A 21,428-nucleotide genomic window follows, 5' to 3' on the forward strand; every position below is an offset into this window, starting at 1 on the left:
CCCCATCTGAAGCTCAATGTAGCAGCCCCTGAAGAATTTTTTATTTTATGAAAAATTCAGTGGAAAACTGTATCTTGAAATATAATTGTAAGTGCTTTGTTCACTGATCTATTACTACTCATTGACTCCAGTAGTAATTTTCTATGAAACATACATCATAGTTTTAATCACTGTAATTGTGGGGAAAAAATGTAATTCCAGTTAAATAGATGGAAATGTCATTTAAGTCACAGAAGTTGTATCTTCATTCATGGACTATGATGGTGACAATAATATACAAAGATTCAGCCATTCAGAAGAATCAATCTCACAAAGTCTCCATGAAACTGTCCTAGTTCTCAAAACCCAATATTCCAGTTGTTTTCCCCAATGTGAAAAATAAATATCTACATACATTATCCTATTTCTCAATAAAAAAATCCTAGAGCTTAAAAAATTAACATTAGTTTACCAATTAAATTCTATATGTTTTTCCTCTTTATTTGTATTTCGTGTTTTCATCTGCTGAAGCAAATTGAAGCTGTTGAGCAACAAAGTTGTAGCACAGAAAAATACAGAAAACATTTTAATTTTTAAAACCATGGCATTATACTCAAATGTCACCTTACCTGAGCATGCCATTTCTTCAGCTCTCTCAGTTAGCTTACCATGGTACTCTGTTCTGTAAGTCAGTGCTTGGTTAATACATAGAATACCTTTTTTTTGTGGCTGAATTTATTGTTTTTTAAAATATATTTATAGATGAATAATACTACTGCTTTAAATATTCCATTTTGCTTACCTATTTACATTTCCCCCCCAGTTTTATACTGAGGAAAATATTTATCATCTATCCTGTGATCTCACATAATTCCTCAAAAAAGAATATCCCTGACATTCATCAGTCAGCTGCACTAGGTTTTAAACTTTTTGCCTACTGTCATATATTTTTAACTTTTTGCAAGACTGCAAATATATCAGGGAGATCTTTTGGTTTTCCTCCCAGTCTCTTCCCCTGGATTTACAGTTCTGAAGCTGGCTAGTGGGAGAGTCATATCAAAGTCTCATTTGACTACTCAGAATGAACTGACAATATTTTTGAAGGAACATGAGGAATAAAGAACAAGAGACAAATCTGGAGGCATCAGCTCAGTCAATGGCTTATTATTTAAGTTCTATGAATAAAGGCCACTAATGGTTTACAGAACAGAGAAAGACAAGACATTCAAATAAGAAGCCTTGTTTTGAGAAATGTGTCTTCAAAACATTTTGCAAATGAGAATAATGAGAAAGGAATTTGATGGTGAATGACCGTCAAGCCAGAATTCCATCACAGGAAAACATCCCAAGAAACAGGAAGCCAATCAAAATAAAATTCATACTGCATAGAAGAATGCTCAATTAAAAAAAAAAAAAGATAAACAGCACTAACTCTTCAATTACTACAACTATCCACTTTGAGGAGAAGGAGATAGCCAATGTTTTTTTCCTCTGGTGACTGAAAATCTCCCTGAAGAACACTTGTATAGCCGGTATAACCTTACACATGCATACAGCTGTGTCTAATAGCTGTAAGGTAATTACTAGGTTTATAGAAAGAAGAGAAATGCTCATACAGGTTGTTTGCCTCCCTGACAGTTACTCTGGGAGGTAAGGGAAATAAGCCATCTGTGAAATGTGAAGCAGCAGCAGCATAGCAGGTTGTCATTGTTAACATGTCACACCTTTCTAATGCCCAGTAACAATGCACAAGACATCAGCTGCAACACAGTAATACTTCAGGGCACAAATCTCCATGAATCAAATATTTTTTTTTTGCTATACATAGAGATCAAACAGACAAGACAGTTACTATATTTCTTCCAAACAGAGAGGTCTACCCTTATTCAGCAGGTTTTTTAGAGTGTGTTTAGATGACATACGGAAACCTGCTTGCTATACATTTGATGCTGTCATTTTTGTACTACAAGACAAAGTGGCGAAATTCACACATGAAAGACAAAGCAAACAAAGTGAATCCAAATGCATCAAATAATAAAACATGGACAGCAGTAAATCCTCTCTGTTACCATGGTCTTTAAATATCTGAAATGGAAATGTTTACATTTGTCAAACTAGACATATCTCAAAGCTGATTTTGGGAGGGGACATACATTTTAAATACCAAGAGAAATTTGGATGACATTGCCATAGCCCCGAGACTAGACACCGTCCTTTCAAACTTCAGCCAGGCAGTAAATATCTTTTCTCTGATGCTTTTCTCTCAGGCAGCCCAATCAAATGTTCCTATTGATTCTTCAGCACATTTTGAAACAAAACATCTGCAAATACCATTGTTGATAGTCCTGACTAGGAATAGCATTTTTTTATCAAATAAGGGACTAGAGTTCAAAAGTCTTTTGTTTCTATACCTAAATTAATTTCTGCAGCATACAACCTTGAGAAACTCATCTGACCTCTCTAACTTTCATTTAATCTATCTGCAAAATTAATCATTTATTATGAAACAAGTATTGCAAAGCTTGTTTAGTGTCCATTTCTTAAGTGAAAATGTTCCTAGTTTTCCATATGATTCCTGAGTGTCTTAAAGGAAAAGAACGTGCATTAGAAAAGATCTTGCAGTCATGGAAGAGGGAAGGAAGGGCATGCAAGTTATTTTCCAGGATTAAAAGAGGTAAAGGAGGTCACTGCCTTTGCTTCAAACAGCCTGACTTTTCAAGCATGATTAAAAATAAGCCAGTGATGATCACACCACTGTCTTATCCTGACATGGCAAAAGTCAGAATTCTTTAAACAGCTTTCGGACTGGGTTCCATATCCCCCATATCGACCCTGAAGGAGAACTAAATAGCATCAACTCTCTCAAAACAATGTAAGAGTTGCTCATCCCTGACAAGTAAGGAAATAAGATTAAGATAGTTAGTTCCTTTTCTCCCTTTTTTGTCTTCTAATTTCCTTCGTTCAAGTGTTCGTGTAATTCAGAAAAATTATTGCAGACTGAGATGTCTGAACTCACTGCTTACTCTTACTCGAATGTGGAAATTTGATGAATGAATCACTGGACTTTTCTCTGTGCTCCCTTGTGTACAACTATGAGACTATGAAAGTGATTTTTCTGTTTGGAGGGAAGAAAGGAATGGATGTAATAACAGCCAAACCAAATTTAATCACATGAGAAAGAAAAGAATTATTCACATTGCAAATGGGTCATTGACAGCATTTCTAGCTAATAGATCTGATCCATTAGGAATATTTTAAGAGCAGCTATAGATTATTCAGCATTTTTTTCCATTCCATTCTGAAACCAGGTAGCAAAAAGTTGCAGACAGTAATTCAGATTCAAGTCTTCTGTCTGTGATGCATTGGCCAGTTTATAAATATGTATAACATATGTTCGTTCGTACACATGCGCGTATGTATGCAAATGTACGCAGTAGATCACACAAAGTAAAGGGAGAGGATATAGAGCAGCTGGAAACAACAAAAATACTTCTTTGCTGGAAAAAAAAAAGGAAAAAGAAAGTAATAAGGAGACAAATCAACAATACTAAGCAACGGACAGAGTAGGCTCATCTCAGCATTATTTGGTCAGGCTTCTGTGGCCAAAAAAATAGCAAAGTAACCATAGGTACAGACATGCCCTGGCTGACTTTTCTGAGAAATGGTGGACATATGCACCAACACGCATCCAGTTTCCCCATACAGCAAACTAGATCACATGCAAAGGTAAAGGGTTGTTTCAATGTGGGCTTAAAAGCAGAAAAAAGTGTTTCTACAACTCTACACTGTTTAACAGACTACATATTTTGGTTGTAGTTGAAACCTGGATATTCTTGGCTATTTAGGTTTGCCTTTATAATTTGCTAAGCATTATTATTTATGTACGTTTGAGATTAAGAACAGGTACTGTTAGTGGTGGTACTATGTTAGTTCTGTGAAGCAGTTGTGTTTCAGAAGCAGTTCTAAGTCAGGTTGGAGCTGCTAAGGTGCATTTTAGTTTGATTAAACTCACAAATAAAATTTGGAACTAAGCATAGTGTACCAAAAGAAAGAAGGTAAAAGGGAAAGAAAAGACTGTATGTGCCTCCTACTACTTTAAATCTGACATGAGTTGTATTTAAAGCCAAAACGAGTTGGTGGGAATATAAGCCTGTTCAGTGTTGATTCTGAATTGTTGCCTGCATAGGGAAGATGAGTACAATATATAGGTAACAGTACTTGCTTTGTGGAAAAGCTAATCATTTGAATCATCATATTAATTCTTGTTTTCTTTTATAAAGTGGTCAAGACTTTGTATGTGTTCTCTTTGCGTACTCAACATCTGAAAGCACTAATGAGAGTTAGTCTTAAGACAGAATATCAAGCAGTTCAACAAAGTAACACAAAGCTATGTAAAATGAAACAGAATCAGTATCCTGGTTATTGAGATAGCACAAGATTGCAAGAAACTTTATGGACATAGTATCCTGAGAAGACTGTATTTTATTGAGGGTCCTTCTCTGCACTATAACTTCACATCACTTTTTTCACCTTCTTTTTTTTTTTTTTTTTAAATTATCATTGCCTCTCCTCAGTGCAGTCCCTTGTGCTGCATAATTACAAGTAAGAAAATATAAAAGTAAATATAGGTTCATTCAAGATATCTAGTACTTAAATGCTGGTAAGAAATTTCTTGTTGTTCTTTAATTTTTGCCCCTTTTTATTAAGGAAGAAAAGAAACTTTCTTATATTAAAAAGAAAGTTGAGATAATATGCCAGCTTCAGTTAGCTGCCAGAACCATTAATCTCTTCTTTCATTTGCCAATTTATATTGTGTAACTACATATTTTGTAATATTGTTCCTTAAAAAACAAAGGTCTCAAGAGATTTTTCCTTTCCTCTAAAAAAAACCTGCCAAACATTTGCAATGTTTTGAATCCTAAGTCATCTCCCTCATCTCTAGTCCCTTGCCTCCTATAAATTCATATTAAACAGAAAAGTTTTTTATTGCTCCAACATATGAAAATTAACAGCTTCAATAACAACCAAAAAAATCCCTGTACCTTTGAAGTACCATTTTTTTTTCTCCCAACAAAAGCCCAACAAAAAGCATCCAAGGGGAAGAACAGAAAAAATGTTTCAATAGGCCGGTCTGTCTTGTTCATGAGAATTTTTACACCCTCCCTCCCAGTACTAGGAATGTTTTACAGCTTTAATGTTCATCTACAATGATCAATCTTATCAATTGTACATATCAGTTAGTAACACAAATGAACCTTCCACACTTTATACGGGTGGCAGCAGACCCACTAACTGAAGCAGAGCACAGACTGTGACACAGACCTAAATTCAATAGGTACTAGGAGTATAACTTTGCACTCAAACATTTTGTGAAAACTAAAATTTTAGGTAGACTGATGATCCTATGGTGCTAACAATGAATAAACCCTTCACATATCAGATTACCACTTCAACCTCAGTTTAAACTGTTATTCCAGAGCCTTATATTTACTTGATTCAATAGGTGAGTATTTCTTTGGTACTGTGTTTCATGAACAAAGTGCTTCGTAACAGAAGGTTACAAAGCAGCAACATAATACAGCCATAATTAAATTAAATTATACTTCTGTTGAAAAGTGAATTTGAGCAATGAGATTTTCACAATCTTTTTAATTTAGAAAATAATTTTATCAGGTCCAGATTAAGGTATATTGGTTGGGTATGATGAAATTTGCCAAATAATAGGACTAGGTGTTAAGTTTCCTCAGGAGGGATCTATCTTGGAAGACAGAACTTTTCTGATGACAAAAAAATACAGTGTTTAAAAAGTCATTCTGCATAGACTGAGTCAGCCTCTCTCCATTTGAAAATCAAAGGTCAGGAAATGTAGGTTAGAAGTATTTTTGCTACCTTCATTGTATCACATACAAAGCACTTGTTATCTACAGTTCACCCAGCATTTGGCGTTTATGTGAAGCTAAATTCTGTTGTGCATATTTAAAGGTTAAGTCTCTGTTCAAGAATATTACTCAGATTAAAATATGAATTGAGAGAATACATTAGAAACGGAACTAATTTTGTGTTCTTTTTTGTGTCTGACATCTGTATTTTAACAGGCCACTATGAGAAAAAAAAACAAAACACATTTTTAACATGACTCTTTAAATGCATTTTTAATTTGCATGTGCTTTTTCAAGCCATTTTAAAATAACAATTTTAAACTGGTTCAAACTCTCTCTCAAAAACTTGGCTTGAGGTAGTTACAGTTCCCTAGATGCATTGGTGTTAGTTGTAATCCATGTAATCTGAACACTTTGCAGGAACGTATAGGCTCTCTTTCTTGGAGTTTAATGCTTTTAATTTTATGTGTGGATATCATAGCTAAGCTGCTATGTAGGCACATGGATAGATCTGTGCTAAACTGGCCATAGACAATATAAGCATGTGTAAAACAATGTTATGTAATTGTGTGCACTGAAAAATCAGGCCCAGCAACATATCCAAGAGAAAACTATTTTCCTCTCTTAAAAAGACTAACATAGGAGCTTCAAACATATTAAATAACCCTTAGAAAATTGAGGAAATAAGACCTTGCTGGTAGACACAGAATAGAGCGGTAGAATGAATTTCAACAGCAGTGATCTGACACACAAGCTCCTAGCCTCAGTGCTGTAAGAAACAGCTAAATGCCTCGTTAAAGCCCAACCTGACGTCAAATATTTCTATTAACACAGCTCATCTTCATTGTCTAGCACAATGGAGGGTTTCTGAGCAATCATTATTTCTTAAAGAGGTTATAATTACATATGGAAGTAGTGCATAACTGTTGTACACTAAATACTGTTATGTTTTTTCAATTTATTGACATCAACCTCAGCCTTGTAATCTGCCTGCTTTCTTGGTATGGCTCATTTTTATAACTGAAATTCATGCAAAGGAAAGGTCATATTTATCTACAAAGATAATAATAACAATTATGTAATGAAATAATAATTTGTCTTAAATCTACAACAGATTATTTAGATATCTAGACAGAAACCATACACATGGTTTACCAAATTTCAGGTACACATAATATTAACCCATGCTCTAAGAATATCATTCAGTATAGATTAAATTTTATATATATGAATTGACAAAAATACACTCTAAATATAGCAAGTGAAATTAACGTACAGAGGGTTTTGGGCATAATCACGTTCTCTTTTCCATTTTGGTGCTCAAGTCAAACTTAGAATTCAGTTTCTATTCTTTAAAAATTAGAGAATAAAAATGCCCTGAAATACTTGGGTATTAGAGAATTTTAAATGTCTTGTGATACACTTCCATCTTAACCCTTTGAGGTTGCTCTGTAGAGCGTTCTTACTTAATTCAATGTTCAAGAGCTCTCTTCTTAACATGCACCCACTAATATCACCATAGGCCAGCACAACTATGAATTGAAGTAATCCAGCCTTTGCTGAAAACTCAACTGTTTTCATGGGGGCTTTCATATGCTCAGAGTCAATTACAAGAAAATACTACGAAAGAAAGTTGAAAGACTTCAATATCTGTCTTGATGAACTGTCAGGTCGAAAAGGTCTTTACATGCATTTTTCAAATGTTAAGCATTTAAGATTCAACTACCAAGTTATCCCAATATATTCCCTTCATAGTGGTGACAGTATCTTGGTATAGATGTGTAGAGAAAATGGGCAGCATTTTCTAAAGTATTAAGTCTAAATGAGAAGGTGGCAGCCATTGGCATTATAAGAAATATTGTATTAAATAACCATATCACTCTGGATCTGTGAATACTCAATATTCACAAATACAAGCAAAGCTAAATAAACCATACTGCTATGGCCTGGGAGCACTGCCTCATGTCTGGAGGAGTTGTTCCCACCCCTTCCAAGAATTACACAAAGGCTTCATGGTGTTTCTGGTCTGGGGTGACCATTTCCCTAGTTGTTTTCTTTAGGATGAAGAAGGAATTTTCACCTCCTCAACAGACTGATTAAGGTAGAACCATCTTATAGGCAGCATTTGAGAAAAGAGGGGTGTAAGGTTATCTCATGAGAAGCATTCATTTAAGACAGTGCAGAAGGGATCCGTCCCACTAAAGCTGCTTCTGAACTAGCTCGATAAGGCAATCAAGAAACAAGGCAACAAGATTGAGAAATAAAACTGAGGAAGAGTAAAGAGACAGCATTTTTTTTCCTAGTCACTTCATCTCCATGTATGAGAAGAAGAGTGGAGTTTCAGTATCAGGCTGAAGCAAGCCCTACACTGTGAAGGGCTTGTGGATGGTAGTCTTCCATCAGCTGGAAATTGTTACGGAAGGAATGATCTATATCGTACAGATTACTACTGGTTAGTTTCCGGATGAGTTAATGCAGTTGTGACCTAATTAAATCCCCTCCCTGACGTTCTACTTTTCTATTTGCCTATACATTACAAAACTGTATAATATAATAATACTTAAAGTAAATCTTAACATACAACAAGAAAGCATCCACTGTAGTGGCAAATTGACATAAGAGTAAAAAAGTCATGTTATCCACATTTAAGTCACAGTCATTGCAAATGTGAACACTGTACCATGAAGGTCTTAGGAAACAATCTAACCAAACAGCTCAGGTGGAAAATATGATGAAAGAAAAATCCTACTGAACATAATCAGAAGCTGATGCACAATGGAGAGGCACTGGAGCTAATCACACACTCACACAAGCATTTTATTTCAGCTGCAACAGCTCGAGAGGAGTATCTTGAATTTTTGAAGGCTACTCAGTGAAACCACCTGCTGGGCATAAACTGGAAGCCAAAAAATATGCAACATTGAAATATTTTAATTTCTGGGTTTTTTTCCACTCATTACATTAGCTACATGGTTTTTTTGTCTTTTTTTTTTTTTTTTTTTTTTTTTTTTAATCCTCAGTTTAATACCATAGTATTAGTTTTGGGTTTATCAAATTATTTTAACTATATTGTTTTTAGGGTGTTACTTAGCTGTATTATGATCAATGTTACTTAGCTGTGTAACTGTAGTTGATCCTTAAACTATTATCCTTTATCTTTTACTATGGGATCTAAGAATAAATCTTTTACATTAACTTTGGAATAAGTTGCTTAAAGATCAGTTTACATTGCAGAACATTAGATCTCTGAATTGTATTCCAGTGTGTTAAAAGTTATATTACCATTTGTTCATACTATCACTTCATTAAATGCAAACTAATTTAAAACTAATAAAATGAAATTATTTTTCTAAGCAAGCAGGCAGTCATCTTTAAAAGCAAAGATGATGCTCTTACAGGCAAAATCAATCCTACAAATAGTTAAGGACTTCTGTTGTTTGGCAAATATTTTCAGAAAAGGACGAGGACTTCATCTTTCAGGATAAGATTAATTACCCATTTTTCAGCAGAGACTTTCTGACATAACTAAACTGCTGGTTAAGTTTCCATTACTGCATATTTACAGGTCCTGATATTTTGTCAGAGACAGGATACTAAACTAGAATGATCCAAACTGTTTAACAGTCTGTAAGCTCCTTCTATACACATTTCCTTTGCTCACCAAGTATTTATTTTCTGCTGATCCAACTAATGTATACCTACAGTCTGAAATGTATTACTGTAAGCAATTCTAGTCTGCGCGCTGGGAGCCACACAGCGAGAAGAGAGACATAACAGTAAAGGAACCAACAAAGGATGAATGGCCAAAGAGTAGTGAAAGACAGAGTCCAATAGCATATTCTTGCCTTTCAGTTAAAAGTTTTGTGCTGTTGTTTTGCCTTTCTTTTTTTTTTTAAACTACATACCTCTCTCCATTCTAAGCTTTTCACCAGTTTATTTCAATCATTAACTCAATTTTCACTTTAACTTTACAGTTCACTTTTGGAAACAATCCAAAACACTGTGTGGAGGGTAGTGAGGTGGGAGGAACTTTTAATGTTTTAAAGGATTACCAGACTTAGGTGCTACATTTCGAGGTGTTGCTTTTCAGCAGTGCCATTGTACCATACTATCTGCTATTTCTCTAAGTGTCATCAGCTTGTCAGTTCAGAAGCAGGTGTAAAGCTTTATTCCTCCCCAAGTCTCATGTTCAGTGAAGCCAATGGAAGTCTGCAAAGACTGTTGTGTCAGGAGAATCTTTTTTTTTTTGCAGGGAATTTAAAAGTAAACATTTCTCTTCAAAATTAATGTCATTTTGTTGCTACAGCAAAAGAAAGCCACAACACATTTCTAACTGGATTATTAAAAGTCTTGAAAACAGAAGAGGTGCCTGGGAGGCTGCACTTAGGAAGCACTTAAAAGTCTAAAAATCACTGGAATGTGCAAGTAATGGGAGCAAATTATAAATAAACCAAATAAAAATATCCTGACATGGAAAGATGAGCATTCCATACCAAGCCACACACATCCTAAATTCCCCTGTTGATACTTACGTCAAAAGGCAGAAAGTCCTCTATTTGATCTTTTAGAAAAGAAATATATATATTCTCATTATGCATTCTTATACAATTTTCAGCATACATTGTCTCTTACATGAGTGCAGTATGAGTAAATTATAATAAATATGAGTAAATTATATGAAATATAAGTAACTGGGCAATTTTCAGTGCTACTGCACTGAATTTAGAATCCGATGCTTCATTTTTAGACTGAGATAGCAGGAAAAATTGGAGATTATCTGACTGGGTCTCGGATATAAAACCCAAACACCTCCGGTTCCATTTTTTAATAATTCCCTAGGTGTTATTCCAAGAAGACATGAATGGGAAAAAAAAAGATCATCTTAACTGTTTCAGTGGAAGAGAGATCAGTGTTACAAGTCTGGATTTATTTTCTTCTGAAAAAGACATGAATCTGGAAGCCCTCCAAGAAGATCAGAACTCAATAGTGGGTGAGGTATTATAAGTAAGTAATAAAGCTACATGCTATTCCTGTAGAGTTATTCAAGTAGCAAGGCAGAGGACCTTCAGCTTCACTGTTTCTAGTAATGCTGTTTCTAGTAATTCCAGTCACGTTGTTTAGCTACTGATTCTTCAGAAATCAAGTGCAAGAAGAGTAACTAAGTAATTTCTGATTATAAGTCTGCAAAACTGTATTGCTGCTGTTGTTATTACCTTTTATCCTAGCACGGTAAACAAGACACTAGTTGTCATATTATTTGGACACCAATTTTGTTGTAGTCTTGGTTCCTACTTGCTGTGGATACTGTGATCAAAGTCTATCTCATTCTAAGATTTTATTAAGCATACCTGGAAACAATAATGCTTTTAATTTTTTCTTGCTGCTTAAATAAAATCACATCTTGAAAAATTAAAGATATTTAAAGCTAAGTAAATGAAAATACAGAAAACAGAGAACTCTTGTTCCTTTGTGGAAAGTGTACTGTATCTCCCAGTTTTTAAAGATGCTAAATTTTATTTATAAAGTAATTTAACTGTTATACACAGCTATGTGATTTGACCATATACCATGAGTCTTGGACAGATTTAAAGTTAAAAGAAAGGGCACCAAATTGAGGACTCCTAAAATATAAAAGCACCTCTTTCCCCCTCCTCCTCTTTCTTTTCTGTTTTACTTAGTTTGCCTCCCCCCAAAACTAGTGTTTTTAACTTGACAGTATTTCACAGTTTCTCAAGCATTTAGCAATGAGGATCTAATTGGAAAGTGCCAGGTTCTTTCTTATTACACTTTATCAATATTGTTAAAGGAATGATGTAATTGTTTGGGGTTTGGTGAAGACATTCCATGTCACTTCAGTGTTAATACCAGGCTGGAGCCTTCCTTGTCTGCCTGCGTAAGCTAGATAAACACAGACCTGTGTGCTTTCTTCTCATCTCAGGATACTTACTCAGAGAGATCTTGGAACATATGCCTATTGCGAGCTAAACATTTCACTTTTCATTTTATCCATGTGCCAGAAATCCATTCCTTGGATAAACACTTTACATACTGACACTCTTAAAGTCACTAAACACGATAAATAAAGAGAGAATACATCATTTCAAAACTGATTAAACATTTTCTCACTTGTGACAAATGAACAGCTATACACTGTATGGAGTCCCTGGAGCAGACATTCCATTTTCTTTGTCTTCATTTTGTATGTAAGATTAACTTTCCACTTCAGTTCATCTGTTGCACAATTGAGCTTTTTAAAAATACACATTGTTGCATTTTCTTCAAGTCATTATTCATTTCAGAAATATTTTTTCTTATTGATGCAAGAGTTTTTCTTTTAGACTTTCGTATTTTAATGGAAACATCAGCTTTAATATTTTGCGCCCAAACTAACAAAAAAAAAAGGAAGAAAATTCATAGTTTTTAATGAAAGGTAAAGAAATGCTTTCATGCAGTAGACCTGAACTTATACATGGGCTGAAGTTATCCACTTCAACAAGAAAAATCCAAGGACATTAATCACATTAACTTTGCTCCATCTAATCCATCACTTTTCCTTGCACTACTTGCTTGCCTAGTCATCCTATGCACTGCTATTTTACCTATGATTAGTCAAATGTAACTAATCTTTTATTTAGCTTTTTAAGCTCTCATCTTCTTTTTCACCCACGCCTGCCAAAATGAATCCCAGGCATTTTATTTCTAAGCTAAATTAAAGATCTTAGTGAAATAATTACACATAATACTAAAACTATACATGGAGCTGTCTTCAGTATTTTAACAAATCCACTAATCTAACCAAGACTTTTAGTGGAAAGGTGGAAGGAAGAAAGAAAATGTAATGTAGATACTAGTACAAAATTACTTTGTTCCGATATGGTCCTAGCATAATTCCTCATATGTTCCACAAAAGATTGTGCCTGTGAATATCCTTGTTAGATAGTCACAGTAAAGAGGAACAATGAAGCTGAATTTTCTTCTTTGACAAACTGTATAAAAGGAGCTGCTACATTCAACATTGCAGGAGAAGAAAGAATTAGGACAAGTCAGAAGGAGCAGATCGAGCTAAATAAGAATCTATGGAGTAGTTTTCTTTCTTGTCCCATATTGTGGATGCTAAATAAGCCCATAGAAAGTTTTTGATATTATGGTTCTGGCCTAGTCAGGGAAAAAGAGTAGAATAGAGAATGAATTAGACACCAAAAGATAGTGACAAGTCAAAAGATTTCTGTACAGATTGCGGATTCTGTTGCTGTTAGATTTCTGTCAGTTTTTTACTTGTGGTCTAATCTTTTTTTTATAGGAGAAACAGTTTCCTTAAAAGAGCAGTCAGCTACCACAAAAATCTCCTAATAGCAGTATCTTCTCTCAAAGATTCATCGTGAAGGAAAATGTTAAGGATAAGAATTACGTGACAGAGCAGCTAAACAAACCTAGGAAATGTCAGGAATGCCTTTCATATACTTGAGCAAGAGGTATGATACTAAGCCAAAGCAATATTCCCTTTGTTGCATTTTTTTTCCATCATGATCCAGCACCACCAATGGTGGATCCGCCATCTCCTCACAAGTAAGAAGGAAGGTTCTTCTGGCAGAGGAACACTCTACTCTTGGTTTCCTTTTCAGTTATTATCTTCAGTACATGGCCCAAGGGAACAGAGAGAAAATGTGGTGCTGTGCCAGATGTCAGCAGCACTGTGACATTACTGCAGGCAGCAAATTTGGGTATCAAGGCCATAGAATGGCTAACAAACCATAATAAAAGCTAGAAACTTTTATACTTATATCTTTTACAGGAATCCCATTGAGACACTTCACAATTCTGGGAATATTTAATGGATATATTCATTAGTATATATTCAGTAGCAGTGGTAGCTAGTACAAAAAGATGATGCTATATTTAGTGAAAGAAAAACAAACACAGACTGCCAGTTTCACTAAATCTGGACTATAAATGGTGTGGGTCATATTTTGATCTCTTGCTGGGACAGATAAAAATCTGTCCCATTTAAACATTGCTTCTGCAGAACTCTTCCAAAACATCAGAAGAAAACACAAGTTATGCAATGCAGTGAGGTTCCCAATTTTGATAACTTTCTCAGCTGCACACATCTGTAATGAAATTTAATGAGGTATTTTGTTTTTTGCTACAAGAAGTATTTGAAGATTTATTAGTAATTCTACAAAGGAAGTCACATTTAATTATACATATCATTAGTATATTAAAAAACAGATTTTCATTCTTTGTTATAAAATTAACATTTTATAAGCACAATAAATGTTACCTAATGAATAATGATTGTTTGGGGAATTTTCTGAATGACAGGAGTCACATACAATATCTCTCTAAAGAATTTCAAACTTTTTTCCTATTTTTCAAATTAAATTTGACAATAAATGAATATCACTTAGTTTTCTGAGTGTATTCCTATCACTGTTCAAAAATACAATAATGCTGGTTACCAATACAGCAAGCTCTACAAAAACATATTTTTCAAAGAAAGGTTTTTATGCATTGTTCTTTCTTACCTTTTATGTGCTTCTGTTAGTGACTTCTCTTCATTTTCTTGGTCTATTTTAGCTGTAAAATTACAATCAAATAATTAGTAACAAGGTGAAAGATCAATACGTTTCTGGATGTTTTTAATTGTAAATATGGCACATGTAAAATGTTCAGAAACCATCTGATGATATACTCATATAGATCAATTCTGAAAGAAAAGCAAACAAACAAACAAAAAAACCCCCATCCAGCAAAAACCCACACAAACAAAACTACATGGACTTTGATAACCTAATTGAAAAGAAATCCAAAACCATAACCACAAACACCCCACCAAACTCAAAGCAAGCTCTGAAAATAAAAAAAAATAATAATCTTGCAGTAATATAAACAACAAGGAAGTAATGAAAGTGACTTAAAAACAGATCTTAAATAATGATTACAAAAACTTAAATAATATGGAAACTTGTCTACTGAGAAAAAGCTGAATGAAGAGCAGGAAGGATTCAGCCTTATAGCATTTCTAAAAGTTGCTTGACAGTTACAAATAAAAACTCTTCCCTCTCCGTGTACACACATCAATTAGTGAAGTACTAGAGTTATAGCAGGCCCATATGGAAAACATGACTGTTTTTATATGAAGGAAATTATCATTTGGTGATCATGTGAAGGAAGTTACAAAAAAGACATTGTCATTGTGACACATTGATGAAAAAATTATCTATTTGCATTATGTTTTTCCATAATTATTTTGTACCCATTCCACTTAATTTAGATGGGTATTCTGATACAAAAAAAAATCATGAGAATATGCACATTAACTTAGGCATCACCAAGGTGCAAAGCAATCGCCAGTCTGCTCTGTGCATGTGTGCTTAGGTGAGATTTATATTTATGTAGATATTCAGGTAAAAAAAGCTGAAAGCTTTTTAGTTTGGTACTTGATTCTCCTTTTCAGTCTGCTGGACTTCTGGTCTGCTAATTTGCAAGGAGAATTTTAGGATTCCCAAGAGTCAGTAGGTTTTGGAACATGAAGAAGCTCTGAACTGTCCTGGTAACAAATGTCAATGGTATAAAATTCATATAGAAATCTAAAAAAGAAGAAACCTTTAAGCTATTTTTATTCCACTTTCCCCACATAGCTCTACAGTAATAATTAAAAATATTTTTCTACATTGTAGATACACTACCTCTGAAAAGGTAAATCCTAATTTTAAATTTCACAAAAAAGAGAAAAGCAATGGCATAATTAGGGTACAAAGATAATCACTGGTTTTTCGTTACAATGTTTCAATCAACAGCAATACGCAAAAACATACACTAAAATAGGCATGTGAAATCTGTAGCAAAGACACACAAACGGAATTTCCCTGTACTTTCTGCAGTCACAACAATGATTAGAGTTTTGTCCAACGCAGTAAATACTTTTTATTAGTAGCAATGTAGTCTGCTGTGTAGGGTGGGCAGTGCCAGGACGTTTGCAGCAGGAAACATTGTATTTAGTAATCATTACTTGGAGACTGGGGCTCTATCATTGTTATGCTGAAACTGAAAAAAATCCCAGCAAACCACAAAAACTTGAGGGAGAGATGGATAAATGTTCTCAAGGAAACTGAAGAGCATGTGAATCTTGCCTGATTACAGGTCTCAATACCGACTTGAAACTCAGCCCAGATTCTTCAGAAGGTTTGTGAGGGCTTAAAGCCCTTTTGAGTGAGCTTGAGCTGAATGAATTTGGGCTGAGCTGGAGTTTTTCTTGAAAGCCTTGCATTGCTCTGGATAAGAAACCAGGTGACACGCTGCAGCTTTGACAGAATTTCATTAATACTTTTTTTCTCTTCATACTTCAATCCTGAAGGTCAAGGTATGACTGGTAAAGACATAAAGTTCAAAAGCGAATAAAAACTGCACACAAACTGCACACAAACTCCCCTGATGAAGTGAAATCAAATATCTCATTCTGCATTAACACATTCACTAAGTATCTGTGGATACACCTTTTAAAACTAATCATTCTATTACTGAAAAATGTAATTTGAATTCTTTTGGTCAAACAATGCTTAGAAATGGAAGGTAGCATGTTCCAGCCTATGATAGTCTTATAGTACATATGTCATATTCATAGGACATAATTCTTTTTATCATTTCTAGGACTGATGAGGTGGAATATCATTTGAGCTGCCAATTTCGGGTCTTTTCTTCTTTATTTCAACTGTTCTACACATGCGTACATACAATTATGTACCGACCAACAATTGAACAAATATTCCACAATTTACTTTTTGAAAGAGCAAGAATAAGATACTATCCTAAGTTTATCACACCATGTCAAAATATCACCATTCTGGCACAAGTTTCCTTTCAATTAAAAAAGAAATTCACTATGGTCCAGAGAAGAAGAAAAAAAACCTCAAAAACAATGTACTTCTGGTATCTGTATTTTTAGTAAGTTCATAGATAATGAGTATTACATAGCGAAAAGAATCTTTAGAATCCCTGAATGATGCAGGTGCATGTAATAGTGCCTTTTTTTTTTTTAAGTAATAAGCAGATATGCATAAGGCAGCTACTATACCCAGAGAGATTTCATCCTGCATCATATCACCTTTTGGCATTAAAAAGAGTCTTGCAAGGAAAGAATTTTCTCTGAAGCAGTTGTAGTTTGGTCCAAATGTAATGACACCTTTAACACATCTTGTATATTATCAAAAGGATATTATTCAAGTGTAAATTTAATTTACAACCCTCTTGCTCTCTCGTTTTTCTAAACAGAAAAAGTTAGAGATGGAAACAATTCTGCTTCCCCAAGATGACAAGTGGCACCAGTGAAAGAGAAGAAAACATGGTATATACACTCAAAGATTTATCCCTGTCCAAAGAAAATATTCAGGTGACTGCTTTTGCATTAGTATAGAGTAAACATCAAAAAGCTGTAAAAAGTAAGGAGAGAAAGTCTCCTGTTATCAAAACAACAAAGTCTTACAATCACCTGGATACAATGGAACAACTATTAGGTGTTGAAGCAGCTGGAGATTGCTATAACTTCTGGAACAGGCCACTAATATGATCACCTGATATAAGTGGTTATTGGTATTTCGCTCTGTACTAATCACTGCATTGGCAAACTGCTTTCAACCTATTTTCCTATTTGAGTAGGGAAGGAAAAAAAAATCAGTTATGATGGATTCAGTTAAGTGTCCCAGAATGCACCAGATTATAATTTCATTCAATATAATGCATCTTTACTGTCACTTCTTCCTTCAAGTTCATCACAAGTGTAAAAACGGTGCATGAAAGGCACCAGTTTAGCTTCTTCCTTTTTGGTCGCCTCTATCCATTAAGTGCCAAATACCATCTAAAGGTGTCCACCTTGAGAGAACATTTGTGGGAGAAAAGTGTATTTCCTGCTACAAACAGTTTAAATAAAAAAGAGAATATCCATACCCACTCTACAGGGATCATACCATGGCAATGGCTGATACAGGAAAATTGAATATTTCCAGAGATATCGTGGCTGCTGAGCATATCTGAGCACTCTGTTCTGCCACTAAAATTATGCTCTATCTTCAGGAAATAAGATTATTTCAGAAAGTCTTATTGCTTTTCTTTGAAAAACATTAAAAGAAGTCTTGTAGTCATGCAGTAGCCATATCTGTTTTCATATATATTTGGAATCGGTCAGCTGACCACAGCAGTGACAGCTTGCAGTTTTTCTGATAGATGTAGGCGTTCCCACTCCTGGGTCAGTTTTACTTCCCAAGTATTCCACATTTTATTGGCCTATCATCTTTTCTAAAACCCCCAACTAAGAATTGTTTTCTTGATTCTTGATACCAATATGCTAAACCACCTAAAAATTACACTGTTCCAAATCTATTAAAGACTGCATCATACCAGCAGATACTACACACTCTATTTCGTGTAATGCATAAGTAAGAAAAGGTAACAGTTTTATATGTCTATACATATAAACATGTCTGTTCATACACTCTATATAATATAGGGCTTTATATACAGCTTTTGTAATCCTGAAGACAAATATATTCTGTAAAATCTACTTCGAATAATAAAGCTGAAAAATAACCTTAGGTCATACTGAAAAATATGGCCAACTCAAAAACTAGAACATTTTAGAGTGAAAGTGACCTCTCACAAAGCAAAGCTACCTTATCAAGAATTTACAACATATACTGATTTAGTTATCTTTTCACTTTTGAAAGCATCTTTAATGCCTTCTTGTTGGATGACATTCCACTGTTTCCCTGCTTTTTCCATTAAGTTACCTTCAGATTATTTAAAGTTGGTCTCCCTTTAGAGCAAGGTCTATACCTCCTAAACACTTTATATATTTGGTCAAAATTCAAGTACATTCCTTCCTCCCTACATCATTGCTTACCAAGCACGACGACTGTACTCTTATATCAATTCTTTTAACTACAAGACATACATATTTTTTCAAAAATTACTCACATCATGTGTTCTAACTTCTATCTTAACATTGTTTGTATTTGCTTAAATTTACTGCTTGATGTTTTATAATTGGGGCATAAAACTGTATTTCATGCAATTCAAAACGAGCTTTCAAACAAGATCTCACAAATGAAGTCTAACTAACCTCTTTTTCAAATGTTCTGTCGTTATCAGCATATATCCACATTCCAGAATGATACATGCCATTGTTCCCTGTGTTTGCTCTTCCAATTTTTTTTTATTAGAGTCCTGCAAAGGGTACATACAAACTTCTACAAAGGCACATATATGAATAGTCATCCTGAAGTGACCTATGCATTTATGAAAATCTGAAGTATCTCACCAAATTGAATGTGAAAAACACAAACAGGTATTCTAGAAAATACTGGTCTTCAGCAGAATAGTATCGTTCACTTTTCCACAATTAGACTTTTTTTTTTTTTTAAGAAGCCTAGAAGGTGAAATTAAATGAGAAGAGATTTAAAGGTAAGGACATAAACTATGTATTGACCACAAAATGTCCCCTCTGACCTATGTGGGAAGTGACATTTTGAATCTGTTATGCTGAGTTCTCTGCAGAAATCAAGCCACTCTGTGAATGAAGACAACTGCCAAGTATCGCCTCATTTTCAGTCCAATAAACTTTCTCTACTAGTCTCCTCTAAATGTAACCGTTATACCTTGTGCATTAAATCTGATTTTTAAAAAAGTTAATAGCATGAATATATCTATTTTCTACATGTACAGATTATTGTCTGTGTGGATAGGTATTGTATATAACATCTGTTGTCTCTATTATCTCTGTTGTTGCAATTTCTCGTTTGAATGTATGATATTTGACTCTGTTTTAAACAGGGGTTATTATGCTCCTATGTTATACGCATATTGTTAAAAAGTAGCAGAATTTTTAGAACTCCTTGTTACTAAAAAGGAAACAATTACTAACATTTTTTAAAAATCCTTGTTGCAGATTTACCAGGATCTTCAAAGAAGACATCTTTTTTTCCCCACAGTGGTGTTGAGTGACTAGTAGCTAGGGCTTTGAAAATATACCAAACGTCTCCTCTGGCAGAGCCCCAAATTCCAAAAAAGTCCCAACAAAACTGAACTAAAAACAAAACTGAGGGATAGACTTTCTTAAAAAGTGTATGGAACATCAGGCAGTTCATCTGTTACTTCTGACTCAGCTCCACTAAGAACTGAGGACCTGAGGTACCTGACAGAGGCCATGAGGATACCTTCCCTAGGTACATCAAACATGTGACTAGCACAGAAAGAAAATGGATATAGAGTAAATACTGGATGAACTGCCACCATGAGAAAGGGCATGCAGTTACTCTGCTACTATTAGGATCTAAGCTTTAAGTTTACAAGAGCTCTGTCAGTGCGCTTCTGAGAGAATTCTCCCATTCTCCTTGTAGTACATATACTTTTAAATGCCTTCAGAAAACGCCAAAATAATACTTACAGATTTTTGATTTTTTTTTTGCAGTTAGCAGTTATTCAAGACTGTATTTTGAAAAACCTTGAAATACCAAAGCAGAATAGCAAAGTCACTAGAATCAGTAGAAAGCTCTTGAGAAAAGTCTCTTTTTTCCTCTCCCTCTCCTCCCACTCCCCTTTAGACTTCTGAATTTGTTTTGCCTCAATTTTTGAATTTTGTTGTTGTTTGTTCTCTTTACATGTTTTATTTAATAGGATTAATGTGCCTGGGGCATGAGTGGCACTGGGAAGAACTAAGCCTTTTTAGATGGAAACTAGCAAAAAGGAAATAGGTTTGGGGGAAGACTGTAAAAAAAAAAGCTAGATGATCAATAATAGGGGCTTTGTAAAAAAAAAAAAGAAGAAAACAACAAAAACCAAAAACCAAACAAACCATTAAATCTTAAGATTAGAGTTGAATATGCAAGGAATTTGATGAGAAAAATAGACTCAAACCTAACAATAAGAATTATCAATGTCTTTGGTGAACTAGATAAACACAGTCACAAAACAAGTTGACCCATTGCTTCTGATTTAGAAATTATTCCAAGTAGACCTTGTAAGTCTACTCAAACAGCATTCAAATGCCCTGTCAGAGCTTTTGTTCCACCAGAACTTTTTGTTGCCACTTTGTGGTATGATCTTGACCCAGTGATTACTGTCTGTAGTCACCGTCTGGCCCCAATCCCTGTTGCAATTTAAGCTATTTCTGCTGAACCAGTTTCAAAGGGCTATGAGTAAGGAGATGCGCGAAACTGCCATCCCTTCTGATCTCCTGATCTCTCTTAGGGGAATATCACATCTTCTCAGGTAATTGAATACAGGAATGCATTTGAGTAATCTCAGATGGAAGGCAACAAGAATCCTTTCATCTGCTTGTCTATGTCCTGAATCTTTTTGCTTTTTCCTCTCTTTTTATTTAAAGTGTTAATTAGTATTTGTTTATAATAAGCTATTAACGTGCTTTCCAGCAACTTTCAAGTGGAGCCAATTTTTTGGGGGGGTTTGTTGGGGTTTTTTTGACAGATACAATACCTTTTCAATTACTCATTAGAGTTGCACTGTTATAGTTTTGAGAATTTCTATTTACACTGAATAAAGATCCAAGTACATTTGGAT

The 21,428-nt window shown here is 34.5% G+C and overlaps 1 protein-coding gene across 5 annotated transcripts in view; it reads right to left on the bottom strand.

Annotated features, from left to right (window-relative positions):
• Nucleotides 1–21,428, bottom strand: part of FMN2 (formin 2) — a 159,693-nt gene that overhangs the window by 19,396 nt on the left and 118,869 nt on the right. For all 5 annotated transcript variants that reach the window (XM_039388766.1, XM_039388773.1, XM_039388771.1 and 2 more), the window contains one exon: nt 14,384–14,435. In XM_039388766.1, coding sequence (XP_039244700.1) covers nt 14,384–14,435 — 52 coding nt within the window. The remainder of the gene's footprint in view (nt 1–14,383; nt 14,436–21,428) is intronic.

This window comes from Pipra filicauda, unplaced genomic scaffold (genome assembly GCF_003945595.2).
Source record: "Pipra filicauda isolate LSUMZ 115617 unplaced genomic scaffold, ASM394559v2 scaffold122_size2191957_pilon, whole genome shotgun sequence".
Taxonomy (NCBI): domain Eukaryota; kingdom Metazoa; phylum Chordata; class Aves; order Passeriformes; family Pipridae; genus Pipra; species Pipra filicauda.